This window comes from Excalfactoria chinensis, chromosome 4 (assembly GCF_039878825.1).
Source record: "Excalfactoria chinensis isolate bCotChi1 chromosome 4, bCotChi1.hap2, whole genome shotgun sequence".
In the NCBI taxonomy this organism is placed as follows: Eukaryota; Metazoa; Chordata; class Aves; order Galliformes; family Phasianidae; genus Excalfactoria; species Excalfactoria chinensis.
This window is the reverse complement of record NC_092828.1, coordinates 30,176,917-30,191,713: the sequence shown is the minus strand read 5'-3', so window position 1 is coordinate 30,191,713 and position 14,797 is coordinate 30,176,917. Positions and strand designations below refer to the sequence as shown.

At 39.2% G+C, this 14,797-nt stretch overlaps 1 protein-coding gene across 1 annotated transcript in view; it reads right to left on the bottom strand.

Moving 5' to 3' along the window:
* Positions 1–129: 129 nt before the first annotated feature.
* TSPAN5 (tetraspanin 5) overlaps positions 130–14,797 on the bottom strand; it is a 75,062-nt gene continuing 60,394 nt past the window's right edge. The window contains exons 3-8 of the mRNA XM_072334730.1: positions 12,543–12,689; positions 10,701–10,871; positions 8,745–8,870; positions 3,404–3,451; positions 3,156–3,272; positions 130–2,567 (exon numbers count right to left, since the gene is read on the bottom strand). Coding sequence (XP_072190831.1) covers positions 2,502–2,567; positions 3,156–3,272; positions 3,404–3,451; positions 8,745–8,870; positions 10,701–10,871; positions 12,543–12,689 — 675 coding nt within the window. The 3' untranslated portion in view covers positions 130–2,501. The remainder of the gene's footprint in view (positions 2,568–3,155; positions 3,273–3,403; positions 3,452–8,744; positions 8,871–10,700; positions 10,872–12,542; positions 12,690–14,797) is intronic.

Sequence of the window (14,797 nt, the reverse complement as noted above, 5' to 3'; positions counted from 1 at the left end):
AGAAATTCAAGTAGAGGAATGGAAGTTGTCTTCAGAAGCCCATAGCAGCAACAGCAGTATTTAAGATCAGTGGCAATAAGGAATGTTTCTGTAATACAGACTTTTTCTCTTCTTCTTTTTTTTTTTTTTCAAAGCAAAGTGCTGGGTCACAACCAAGGCTCTTGAGTGAAGGAGTTATTTCCTGAACCAGACTTGCCTGATCTCTCCCCACACCATTTCATCAGTGCAGCATCATAGGTGCTGATGATCTGTCTGCCCTGCTGCTATCAGGCAAAATGGTGTGTCCCTTTGTGGGAAACCAACACCAGTAACTCCTCAAGACAAGGAGTGACTAAGAAAAACATAACACTGTGGTGAGGTGGAACCAACTTTATTAAGGACAGTGAATTATAATCGCTTGCAAAGGCTTAAAAAAAAAAAGAAAAAACAAAAAAACACCTCTGAGTCATGGCTGGCCTTTAACAGCAGATACCAAAGGATATGGAGGCTGCCTGATTCAGAGACAGTCAGTGGGAGTTAACCAGAAGAGAATGAGGTAATACTGACAGACAGAAGGACCACAGGACTTTCTGTTGCATCTGTGGATCACCAGTGTGCCCAATACCAGTTTTTGGAGGGGGGAAAAACACAGTTGACTAAAGCACAGAAAGGCAAAATATGCAAGGGTACATGTAATCACGTGTTTAAGATTCATGGGACCAGAAAAGACCTTAATAGGCCACCAGAGCAGCCTCCTATCCATCCCCCACAACAGGGACACTTAGGAAACAATGCATCTACTCCACATACTCCTCTGAAAAATCATCTCTTGCAAAGAGGTGCTACACACCTTTTCATCACTGTTTTACCAAAGCAGGAGCAAAGAGCTCATAGCTTTCAGGGCTAATTCTGCAAACACTGAAAAAGGTCATAAAAGAAGCGTAATTTGTACAAAGTGCAATGAAACTATCCAAGTCCGGGTCAGGTTTGTAAATTCATTATTATTTTTGAAGAACAACAAATAAATTTTAAGGCGGAAGGAGTCTGATCTAATTCTTCCACTACTAGAACTTGATTCCAAATTTTGCTCCTTTGTCCATTTCAAGAGTACGTGTCTTGGCTGATCCTAATACACATTTCTATTTTAGAACTTTTATTCCGTTGCTTCAAGATTTTTGTTCTTGTTGTTGTTGCATTTTATGCAACAAAGGGAAACATATCTTCAGAGCAAGGATTTGTCCACTGGAAGTAAGCATTTACTCCGGTAAAAGCTGTTCTCTCCAAAGGAATGGAATATGATCTTCCCATAATCACATGCATTTACCAATAAATAAGTTTGGATTAGACTGTATTAAAAACATATGCACAGATTTAAAGCACTGGAGTGTCACAGATTCTTACTCCACAGCTCATGCAAGTGAAAAGAATTGAAGGGAAAAAGGAAATTAAAAGAGAAACACCGAAGACCAAGAAATTATCTTAAAAGAAGTTTTGTACAAGTATATCAAAGCATAATATTAGTGAGATCCCTAAGTATATTAGGTTACACTAAATTCCAGAGAAACAAAAGATTTAGCCATATCAGATACATATGCTTTGATTTTTTTAAGTTAATATATAAATCATTTTTTTGAATAATAATATTCACTTGGACCCAATATCCACACTGCTTTCATACATTTATACAGTTATATCTCATTCTTGCCTTAAGAGACCGATGTCCTAAGGTACGGCAGCAACTAAAGGCTCCACAACCCTCGTTTCACAAATATAAAACTCCTTTCCATTCACATAAGGGTGGAGAAAGGAAGAAAGATGTTGATAAAATGAGGCGGTTCTCCCTGCGAGCTTGCTGATTCCAACTTGAAAGTACTACAGGGAGATGGCTGGAACCTTGTGTAAAAGGATCAAAAAAACAAAAACAAACAAAAATCCAACCACGCCAAAAAAGTAACTTTCCCTTGTTTTAAAAACAGTTCCATTTACTGTACAATAGATGCATAGAAAGTTGTTTCCTGCTTGATGAGTTTAGGCTGTAGCTACGTTTATCTGTGAAAATAAAGACTGTTCCTTTACAGAGTGGTGAGGTGAGTGACCATCTCAGGAATACTTGGCGGCTACTAAGAGCTCATGACATGAAGAATAAACAGTATATCCACAGATTATAATGATGCAACTCTGTCCCACTGAATACACCAATTTTTAAAAAGTGTCCACTTGTTACTCAGGATCAAGAATACAGTAGAGATTCACGGCTCAACAGCTTTCAAACTGGTGGTTTAAAGCAAAAAGAACAAAAAAGGAATTGTCAGCGAGCAGCAGATTTTAAAGAGCTCACCCTTCTCATCCCTACCCCAAAGAAATATGAGTTCACTGCAATATCAGGAACTTAAACTTGAGACAATGTGGGAGAGAAGGCTTCCCTGTCACCCATGTCCATACAGCTTGGTGTCGGAGAGACACACTGGAGGTTTCAGAGGGTTTCGGTTGTCCAGTGTCTTGTTGTAGTTACTTCAGCAGTTTTACCAGCTGGCTCTGACAGCCTCAATGTCACTAACCAAATTCTGGGCTAAGCAAATCCCAAATATCTGCAAGAGACAACAGTTTATTCATTTGGAGCATTGGACAACTCTTTTCACACAAGCAAACCCCTTCAGTTATACAAAACTTTGACGGGAAAACAAGCAACAGAAAGTTAGACATTAACACTAAGTGTGTGCAGAAGAAAGTATTGAAAAACTCCCGTAACCCTCATCTTTTTATAGCATTGCTGGGTTCCAGGAAACTGAATTGTTCTGTATTTCCTTCACAAAAACAACTGTAAAGGCATTCCACTGCTCATTTAAACATCAGAAACTGTAGATCTGCATGGGCTACAAAATCTCTCTCCAATCTTTATCTAACATAGTGTTGATTTTGACCTGTGAACAGCTGAAAAGGAAAATCTTTACTGACAAAATTTAGGTACCTCTTAACACACACACACACACACACACACACACACAATAAAAGCCTCAAACATTTAGCACACTTCACTAAAATCTACACACCTTATATTTCTAGCTGAAACTCATACTGTATTTCCAATTCTCATATTCAGTCCCAACCCAGCACCTACATATTTTATTTCTCTGCTGTTCTTTTATGTGACCCATTACAAGGAACATAGCACTTACCTGCAGTAATGCTATCCCAATGAATATACCAGCAACTATGGTAAGATTGTCCTGCAACCATTTCTCAAATTGAGGGACACAGCCTTTAGTGTAGATAACAATCTGCTGATCAACTTCCTGTCAGGAAAAACGGAAGAAAAGAGAGGTAGTTACATTCAATTATTCCAACAGTAAAATAACCTGTTCTTGCCAGAGGGATTCAGATTCTTAGAACACATTAGAAGAAGAGGAAAAAAAAAAATGCTTACTGGTTTTTGCCTTGCATCGTAGCCACACTGAGTATTAATAACATCTTCCTAGGAAAGAGAGACAAACAGGAGACAAATGAGTGAAAAGAAATTTCTCCAAAGCAACCTGTCCCAGTTCCCCAGAGCTGGTCCTGTATGTAATAATACAACCACCTCAGTGTTGGTCTTCACACTACGTTTTAAAAGATCCTTCTCTCTTCCATTCAGTGCTGTTAATTATTAGCAACAAACAAAAACACTGTGTGCCCCCCAGTGGCGCAGTGGTTTAAGCTGCTGCCTGCGGCACTGGAGGGCCCGGGTTCGAATCCCCCCTGTGGCGCAGGGGTAAAAGTGCCACTTCGTTACACAAAGGGCTCAAAACCCGGGAGTTGGACTCGATGATCTCTAAGGTCCCTTCCAACTCGCACGATACTATGATACTATGATGATACTATGAAAAAGAGCTTTCAGCTTTCAAAGGAGCACAGTGGGAAAACCAGCCCTCCACCTGGATAAACCCCACATTCCATATGTAAGCACCAGGAAATCAAAGCAAAGGGATTAGGATGCATCTGCTTGAAGCAAAAGAACTTTCCACTCAGTCATGAAGAGGGTAAGGAGTGGTTCCATTTGCAGAAACTGCAAGTTCTTGCAGGATGTCTGTAAAAATATATATAGTACCTAGTTCCTTTCCAAAACAATAGAGGAAAAAGGAGAAATGGGTAATGTTTACTAGTGCCCATTCTTTCTTATGGGATCTTGATACCAATGGGGAAGGAGTTTTCTTCTTACTGCCTTTGCTTCAGCACTCTTCAAGCACCTCCAGTAGGCTAAGACAGACTTTTCCTACTGAACAGGTGCTACCCAGTGTAAGCTGAGGCTGACTGTACTCTGTATACACAGATATTTCAGGGCAAAAAAAATGAAGCTACTACTTTGCTGCAACAAAAACAAAATATTAAGTTACTAGTTCATATCTTAACAGTGAGCAGAAGGAGATGCTCAAGAAAGTCAGAAAAATCAGCCAGTATTAGCTAGGTGTACTGAACATCACAATTTAAACAAATTGTGGAAAGCTAGAAACACAGTCAGCAGAGGTAGATTTTAAATAACAGCCATACAGAAGAAGAAATCTCCTCTTGTTAGCACTTAAGCTCCTCTAAGTGTTCTTCCACTTCTCAGGAAGTACATCAACAGGTATCAGTCCTGCCAGTTGCCCAAGCTGAATTCCCTCAGTGCACCTTTAGAATTTGAGTATTTTTTATTATTTAATGAGATGAATTCTCCTGTTCTAGGACCTAGAATATCAGAGAGCCCTGCACTTCAGGGCTTCACAAGCAGGCAAGATTCCAAGAGAGGGTTTTTAAGCGTTTTTTTTTTGTTTGTTTGTTTGTTTGTTTTTACTTGCTTTATTACCAATGTCTTTTGTCTTTAAGCTCAGAATCTGATAACTGAAAGAAAGCTTGAAGAATGAAATGGAAATATGCCATCTTTTCTAGGCCTTGCCTGTAGAAAAACGTAGAACATTTCAACTTGTTAAACTACGAAGTGAACTAGAGGAGTCTAAATTTGTTCCAAAGGAGGCTTCCTTTGGCTTAGCTTAGACTTACCATTTCCTGATTTAAGCTAAACTAAATGCTACACCAAAAGCAAGTCCTGTTCAAGAAAGCATGCACGTAACTTTCTGCATCAGTCCAACACTGAACTCTTAATTCCAAAAAAGACACAGGTTCTCATGGAATAAATCTGTGTATATCATTGCACACAATAAAACTGTGGCAGTTTGGTTACATTTATATTCACTACATGCATTAGGCAATTTCTATTTTAAAGGCAACTAAGTGTGTTGCTCCTCTACAATGAATAAGAATGAGGCTTATCTTAAAATTTCTGGTTACCTCATCACCCCCTAAGAAAATGAATAACTATATACACAGACAGAAAACCTTAGCATAGATTATATATTTATAGGATTACATGGTAGCACTGTCACTGGTTTGGTTTTATAACAACTATATTTTTAAAACTGGGTTGTGATGAGCTCTGTGTGTGGGTGGGCAGACTGGTGAACATTAGGGGGAAATCCTAAGCTTAACAGGACCCAAGGAAATAGCTGCAAGTTGTACCACAGGAGGTTTAGATTAGACATAAGGAAAAGCTTTTTCTCTCAGAGAGTGGTCAGGCATTGTAATGGCTGCCCAGGGAGGTGGTAGAGTTACCATCCCTGGCAGAGTTCAAGAGGCATCTGGATGAAGAGCTACAAGATATGTTTTAGTGACTTGTGATAGCAACGGTAATGGGAGGACAGTTGGACTAGATGATCTTGTAGGTCTTTTCCAACCATGTGATTCTGATTCTAACATGCTTTCCATTTTGTTATAATATTTTGTTAAGACATATGAATATTCCTTGTGAATATCTAAACAAGTTTGAAGATGCATTTAACTGCAGAGGAACCAGAAGGCAGCATGCACAAATGGAAGGCTAAGGAGAATAAAGGCTGAAGTGATTAGATGCCAGAGGAGTAACTGCTTTGCATTAGCAAGGCAGGAAGCACCTGAGCTGCTTGCTGGCAATTCACCTGATTTTAGTTAGTGCTATGGACTCAGATACTCAAGGAACTAGAAGTCCTTCCAGGTGGAGAAAAACCACCAGACACCTCCAACTCCCCTACTAAAACAGGTAACCTAAAATGGGTCACGCAGGCAAGTGTCCACACAGGTCTTGAATATCTCCACTGAAAGAGACTCCATAACCTCTCTGGACAATCTGTTCCAGTGCTCCATCACTCATTCCATAAAAATATTCTACCATATGTTAGTATGGAACTTCCTGTGTTCACGTTTTACTCCTTGCCCTATAACTACACACCACCAAGAAGAGCCTGACCTCACCCATTAGCCTCCCACCTCTCTTAAGATGTTTATAAACATTAATTAGATCCCCCACTCAGTCTTCTTTCCCCCTGGCTAAACAGATCTGGGTTATTCAGCCTTTCCTCACACAGGAAATGCTCCAGACCCTTAATCATCTTTGCAGCACTTTGCTGGACTCCTGCTAGGAGATCCCTGTCTTTTTTGAACTGGGGAGCCCAGAACTGAGCGTTGTATTCTAAATGTGGCCTCACCAGGACAGAGTAGAGGGGGAAGATCACCTCCCTTGACCTGCTGGCCATGCTCTTTTCAATGCACCACAAGATAGCACTGGCCCTCTTGGCCACAAGTGCATGCCACTGGCTCGTGGCCAACCTGTTGTACACCTGAACACCCAGGTCTTTCTCCACAGAGCTCCTCTCCAGCAGATCATCCCCTAACCTGCACTGATGTGTGTGATTATTCCTCCTCAGGTGCAAAACTCTACACTTGCACCTATTAAATCTTATCAGGATCTTCCTTTGCCCAACTCTCCAGACTGTCCAGGTCTTGCTGAATGGCAGTGCATCCTTCTGGTGCATCAGCCATTCCTCCCAAATTGTTATCATCAGTAAACCTGCTGAGGGTGCATCCTATCCCTCCATACAGATCACTTCCAATTAGATGCTGTGCCACTGATCACAGCTCTCAGAGCTCTGCCAGTCAAGCCATTTCTCAGACCACCTCACCGTTCACTTGTCTATTCCATGTTTTCTACATTAACCTATGGTGTTTTGGGAGACAGTGTCAAACGCCTTGCTGAAGTCAAGGTACACAACATCTATTACTCTCTCTCTTTTACCCAGCCAGTGATTACATCATAGAAGACTACCCCTTGGTGAATTCATGTTGACTACTTCTGGTAACCTTCTTCTTTCCAAATGCTTGGAAATGGCACCCAGAACAAGTTGTTCCATCATGTTTCCAGGAACAGAGATGAGGCTGACTGGTCTTCAGTTTCCTGAATCCTTCTTCTTTGCCCTTTTTGAAGACTGGAGTCTTGGCTATACTGCAGTCTTAAGGAACCTCTTATGTTCACACTAAGATCTTTCCAAGATGATTGAAAGAAGTTCAGCAATAACCTTTGCCAGCTCCCTCAGTACACATGGGTGGATCCCCTCAGGGTCCACAGACTTGTGTGAGTTGATTTTGGTTAGATGCTCTCTGACCAGCTCCTCCTAGACCAACAGAAAGTCTTCCTTTCCCCAGACTCTCTCTCTTCTTACCTCCAAGGACTGGAATTCCCGAGGGCTAGTCTTAGTATTAAAGACTGAAGCAAAGATGGCATTCAGAATCTCCACCTTCTCAGCGTCCCACGTTACCATAGTACCTGCCTCATTTAGTAGGGAACCCACATTTTCCCTAGTCTTTCTTTTACTGTTGACACACTTAGTTAACATCTTTCTTGCTATCCTTTACCTCTTTCGCAAGGTTTGACACCAAGATGGCCTTAGCCTTCCTCATCACATCCCAACAGAGCCAGACAACATTCCTATATCCTTCCCAGGTGGACAGGCCCTTTTCCCAGATTTCATGGACCTTCTTCTTTCCTTTATAGTTTATCCATGAGTTTCTTGATCTTCCACACAAGCTTCTTGTCACCTTTCCCAGATTTCTTACTCTTAGGGATGCACCAATCTTGAGTTTGGATGTAGTGATGTTAGCTACATAAGTCTCTATGCACACATCCATCCTTATTCCAAGCTTCTCACTGTTAGTGAACTACATCCCTACACTCTTGGTCAAGGCTGTACTATTAATGTATAATATCTTCTGCAGATATCTTCTGCTTGATGTACCAGAAATATTTTAAAAATAACACTTTTTTAACACAAAAACTTATCAAAAGAGATGCTCCTTCAAACAACCTTTGACCCATCAAGTCTGATCTCAGCTGACTGCTGGAAAGCTTATTTTAAAAGGAAACAAAGAGCACAGAGAATTCCGTGGCTGTTTAAAGACTGTAACACAAACATACACCAGTTTTTCAGAACACAGGCTGTCACCTATTACTGCACCTAGCACTAGACCAATACAACTGCAGCCTCTGGATACTCCATTAAATAATGAGCAATACCTGCTTTAGAGTGTCTGATCTTACAGTTGTTCTTTAAGGCAGCAAATGAAGTATTGTGATAATCAAAAGATCACATCCTTCAGTTCATTATGGACTTCTGCTTTTCATACTTGCTAAAATTTACATGTACATTCAGCCAACCTTGTGCTTCTCTCATTCATGAACATGAAAAGCATACAGTGAAGACTTAAGTTAGTTCAGGATTTTTGCTGGTAGGAGAGAAATTAGTAGTTACACTATGCTTCAAGTTTAAAAAACAAACAAACAAAAAGATGGTAGAAAAATGAAGATCACGCATGACTTCCAGACAAATCTCATACAACCATTTAAAATTGAAAAGCAGACCCCTTCTACTCTCTTGACTGTGACTTACGGCAGGGTCTTTAGTGCAGCAAGAGAATGGCACACCACAGCGCTCTCGACTTGCATTGGAATCTGTGCAATTGAAGTAAATATTAAGGTTCCAGTCATCAGCTCCAAAAGCCCCACAGCATTGCCACTAGAACACAGAAAGGAGAGTCTTTTGACTTTCAGTATCAACAAATCTCAGTATTAAAACATGTATAATTGCTGCCGGTTTCCTTCTATCTTTCCATAAAGAATCCAAATTGCCCTCATTTAACTGGAGAAAAAATTAATTTAACTGATATGCTAAAACCAGAGTTGTACAGTCCTAGAAGCTCAGGCCCCAGGGACAGTATAGTGAAGTGTGATATTCTCCCCAGTCTAATGTGCCATGAGTTCTTAACAGACCTGATCAGCACCAAGTGCCGCACTAGTATAGCTATACTGTTTGTCAGTTTGAAGGAATCTTAGCTAGGCTATATACTAGTGAGTATGGATTCAGCATTTACTGCGCATCACAGATTGCACTAGTAACCCTTAGCTGAAGGAAAGCAGAATCCTTTAAAAAGTAGACTCCAAATGTTACACTCACTCTCTGGTAAAAAAAAAAAAAAAGCTGAACCTGCAAAAAACAGACTACATTTCAATGGAGCACTGATGGTTTATAGCATGCGAGAATACAGCTCAAGGAACCCATCTATGCCAATTAAAAACATACTAATAATAAATAAATGAATCAAACTAAGCACATTTTAAAGTGTTGGGAATGACAATTCTCTCCCTCTGGATGTAAACACAGTTCCATCTGCATTACCAGAAATATGATGTCTTCAAGTCTCATCTCTCCTAGCTGAAAAAGTAACTCGCTCTTCAGACTCGTGTTGCCCTAACTGTCAAGAGTGCTAATCCAGTTATCTAGTGCCAGTCTACTGCAAAACTGGATTACAGCTTTTTGACTGTGTACATATGCCCCACTGCTTTCAGATCTCTGGCCTTCTTCAAACTGGAAAAGATTCAAATGAGCACAAGGATTCATATTCTGTTACTCACTCACTTTTCCCCCCAAGGCATATAGAAGCAAACCAAACACTGAACAACTTTATTTGCAGAATATATAAAAATAAAGAGAGACAACAATTTCAACCAACACTTAATGATGCAGCTATGCAGGGCCAAATTCAATGTGAAGTTCATAAAACATAGATCAGAAGAGAGTACTGGAGCAAGAATGTACCAGCAAAATGGCTTGTGTGTGAAATTCAGTGCACAACTCCTTCACACACTGGCAAATTTGAACCTATACAAGCATATGCATCTGGCTTCACTCTTCCCTCCCCTTCAGGTGCTGCTGGAGTGTCTTTTAGAGATTTCTTCTAAGGACTTTTGGAATTGTCCATTTCATTAGGCTAGGCTAAATACATTAAGGCATCTTGAGATAGAACACTGCAGTCTCAACAAGCCCCCACATCTCCATCACTCAGCAGAGTAATGTAACACCTCTAATGTTGCTAAAACATCACTAATATTCAATACATAACTGAATAAGTTTCCATCAAATTAGAAAATTGTGGGGTTTTTGTGGTTTTTGTTTTTGTTTTTTGTTTTTTAAACAGAGTGGTTGTTCCTACAAGAAAATATTTTGAAAACAATCCCCCCTAAAGTATCTTTACAGACACATACAAATATGCTCCAACAATCTGAACACAAAACTCTTACAGTAACTAGTCAATTTGACACACTTATCTTTAAAAGCCTTCGTGAATAAATCACCCCAACTCTCCACTGTAATTGCTTTGCTGAATAATGCAACAAGAAATAAGACACTTTTCACAGGTACTGTGTGTTTGCAGAAGTTCTGTAAATATGACAAGAATTACATTCTAGTATATTTTTGTTAGTCCTTGAAGAAACCAAACAGAAAGTAACAAACAAAGAAGGTATTTCATTAAAGCAAGCATTAAAAAATAAACATAGTCCTACTTACATATTCCTGCGTAAAGTCTATGAGGTTTTGCAAATCAATGTCATCTCGGTATGCTCTGATGTTGTTGTTTATAAAGAAATATAGCTGGTCCTTGATCCAGTCTTTGAAAACAAATGCTAGAACACCAGCAGTGAGTTCCAAGAAGAAAATAATTCCAAGAAACACAGAAAACTATGAAGAAAAAGGAAAACATTGAGATTATTTTACCATCCAAAAATTTCTTATTCAAGGCTCACAATTATATCTGATGGTAAAGCCATGTCTCTTTCAGAGCAAGCAACATATTCATGCAGACAAAAAAAAAAAACAACACTAAATTAAAAATACATCTTTTTTTTCCCAATAGAGCTGTAGTACAATTCTCTTAATTTTATTCTAGCAAATAATAAAAATGCCAATGAACGCAAGCATTGGCATCTAGAGCAGGACATTTCACTGGAATTTCCAAAGAAGCCCAATATTGTTTACTCTAAATTTCAACAGAAATGGCCTCCCGCCAGGCTCTTTGAAAACTCATGTAAAATTCCTGTGTAGGCACTCCCATTTTCAAAGGCACTGAATAACAAATAGAACAAATTAAGTGCTGTTTAAGTGACCTTCTCTTTAGACATCTTCATTGGTAAAACTTTGCTTAAGTGGGTAAAGCAAAAATTGCTAACAACAGAAATTAATTAATGACTGAGTCAGAGTGGAATGTCTATGGAATGACTCATATCCACATTAAAACCAAATGAGGCTGTGATGATTAATGCAAACGCAATGGATGCCAAAGGCATTAGTAACGATCTGCCACTTTTTTTAAGCATCTCTACTGAGTCTCTACAGTGTTTTAAAACATGCAGGGGTCCTCATATACAGGAATTCCATCCCTTTTGCAACTGTGCCTTTAAGTCTCATTTTAATATGCTCTCTGTGTTTGTTCAGATGCATTTTTAATTCCTCTGTCAGCTGCTGTATAGGAAGCTATTTCTGGTACAACAGATGGGTACGCTTCAGAGAAGATGAGAAAAAGAAAGGGAAAAAACACCCTAAAATTTACAACAGCTTTTCTTTTTTTCTTTTTTAAATTTATTTGTTTATTAATAAAAGTAAGAAGAGAGCAAGCTAGGGCTATCTCAAGCTGCTTCATAAACGGTTCAGTAATCATCAACTTTCTCCTGCAATACAGTGTGTCAGTGGGAGCCAAATATGTGACCTAAAGGCATATTTTTCACTGGAAACCTTTTTGAGTATATACTATCAGTTCACAGTTTTGAAGACAAATACTATCCTCGCTAAACTCAACTGTGGAAGGTGTGACAGGAGAGGAAAATATCTTCATTTTATTCTGAATCTTAAATTTACATATGGCAATGAGGTCTTTTCACATTAGCTATACAGTACAGAGACAAGTCTTATCAGCAAGCAATGCCTTCCTAGCAGTCCTATCTCTTCTGTACCATGAGGGAAAGTTGCACAGCAAAAATCACATGGTTCACATTCAGTAGTTTATTATACATTTCTCCTAATTCACAGACAGCTGGTTATTGACTCTAAGTTCAATTCAGGCTCTTAGTGACAGGAAGGCAAAATGTTAGGCTATACCCGTATGAAAAGCAGTAGTTCCATGTTATGATTCTTACCATCAACAGCTCTAAACATTAAAAAAAAACAAAGCAACAACAGTAAGCAGCAGAGATTAAGATATATAAAGCTAATCAAAAGAGATTCAGAGAACAGTACTCTCACATCAGTTACACCTTCTGCTCCTCAAAAGGCCTTTTAATATCTTTACATGGTTAAGCAGGAAAACCAAACACGACTTTCACCACGCAACTACTGAATGCCACAGATGCTACTTACAAATTTGAGAAGAAGGGTATTTTCTCTCAAAGCTCCAATGCATCCTGCAAATCCCAAAATGAACATAACTCCTCCCACCACTAGGAAGAGCCAAACTGGATCGAAACCACCCAGGTCAGTGATGGAAGAGATGTTAGACAGCACTCCCTGGGAAAGAAACAACACCAAGAGATAACACATGTGGTCAAGCTTTCTGTTGTACAAATTCAGCCTGCATTTTTCTTTTTAAAAAGGTAGAGATTTAGAGCAAACAAATGCTCTTCAGTACAACAAGAAAACAAAATCTTCACATTAAACAGAGAGATAAAAGAGGTGATTATGTTCAATATTTCTGAATCAATGCAAGGGAAGAACAAAAAGAAAAACAAACACCATTCTTCCAGAGTTCTCTGCAAAAAGTCAGATTTAGACATTTGAATAAAATTTATCTCCATTTTATTACCCGTGGGGAGATGCACTTTGGGTATCATATATGTTGTCCATATAAGCACAAACTTACAAACGTTATGATAGAAAAAGTGGTTAATAGCGTGAAAAACCTCTTAAATTTAGCCTCAGTATTTTCAAGAGCTGACAGAAATTAGAACTGGGCTTCTCAGCTGATTGTAGTGCTTGGCAACAAATTTTATATTATATTTTGACAATTTAGATACCATGCTGATTAAAACTTCAGTCACATACATGCCAAAACCTCACTATGTAAGAAAAGTATGGCTACTGTCTAAGCAGTCAACAAAATGAAACACTGAAATAGCTGTTAAGTTTCTTAGTAGGACAGAAGGCCATCTAAAGATGTGCCTGAGGAGATGGTACGCACTAACTTAGGTTAGATTTATCACATGGTAAACTACACATGCTGTATTTTAGATACAACAGTCAGCACAGCCCACTTATAATGCCATCAGTCCCTTAGGTACAGAGCTTGGGTGGTCATGCCAGGAGTCCTGAGAACCTATTTTATTGAACACATTTTAGGCAGTTTGGCTGATGTTGAACACATGGGCCACATCAAGGAGCAAATACAAAGTCTTCCTTATTCCAGTGAGTTTGCAGAGAAACAGTTACAATTTCACAAAGCCTTCTGGCAGCAAAAAAGCTGAAGCATCACTGTTCCTTCCTTTAACTCCCTTGTGTCATAGGTCAACACAAAACATACTGCTCCATGGACATTTCTTCATGTGTTCCTCCAAAGAAGCCTGAATGCAGGCTGAGTGTTTTGGACTACTGCTTTCCCTATTAACTCCTGAGTCGGCTACAGCTTGAAAAGCAATACAGATCTTCTCCTCTACTGCTTCTCATCTGCAGATTTATTCTCAAGTTTTTCATGCTTTTACTTGTTCCTGCTCATATCTGCTTTGCTTCTTTTGCTCCCAGAACAGCAATAGTTTTAAGCGATGTTATCAGAGCATCATTTCCAAAAGTTTATAGTAACACTGCTAACAGGTAACTCTTCATCACTGTAGCACTGGATCCTTGATTTTGTTTTTGAATACTTACTTTGAGCCACCCATTACATGTAAATAGTCACACACCCAGTACCTCTAATACAGCACATCAGTCTGCAATCACTACCATCATTTCCCAAAACAAAACTGACTCTGAGTAAATTGGAAATGAAGACAGTCCACAACATTTTTTATTTCTGAATGACAGACTGGATAAAACAGGTGACTGAATTTCTCCATTGCACACAGCAAGGAGCCTTGGAAGAAGCCAGAATACTATAAGAAACAAAAAAAATCCCCCCAAACTCCCCACAATCTAACTTTAACTTACAAACAATAAACAAGAACACAAGTTAACATTCTCAGACTAGATGTTCCTCCTGCTAGAGAATGCAATCCCCCCTGACAGAGGGATGAAAAAAATATATTCACTGCTTTCCTCCTACAGTACATACAGTACTAGACACTGTCATTCATTACAAAGGCAAGAACAGACGTGATGTGTAATATAACACAATGCTGCTCAGACCCAGTATTGCTGTCAAAGCAGACCAGCTGGTATGCCCCTTTTCCTAAGTAACCAGTGATGAGATGGTACAAGTCAGACTGACTTGAACACTTAACAGTAGTTAACACTTAAATCAATTTGTACAGAATTTTCCCACCACTGTTTCTTGATTACATGAGTTGTAAAAAAAAAGAAGGGAAAAGATACAACTTTCTGGCTAAAAGTAACAAACAATAAGCAGCAAAATCTAACACACAAACCTCTGAAAAAGGCATTGCTTGGGACATACACCAGTCAGAAAA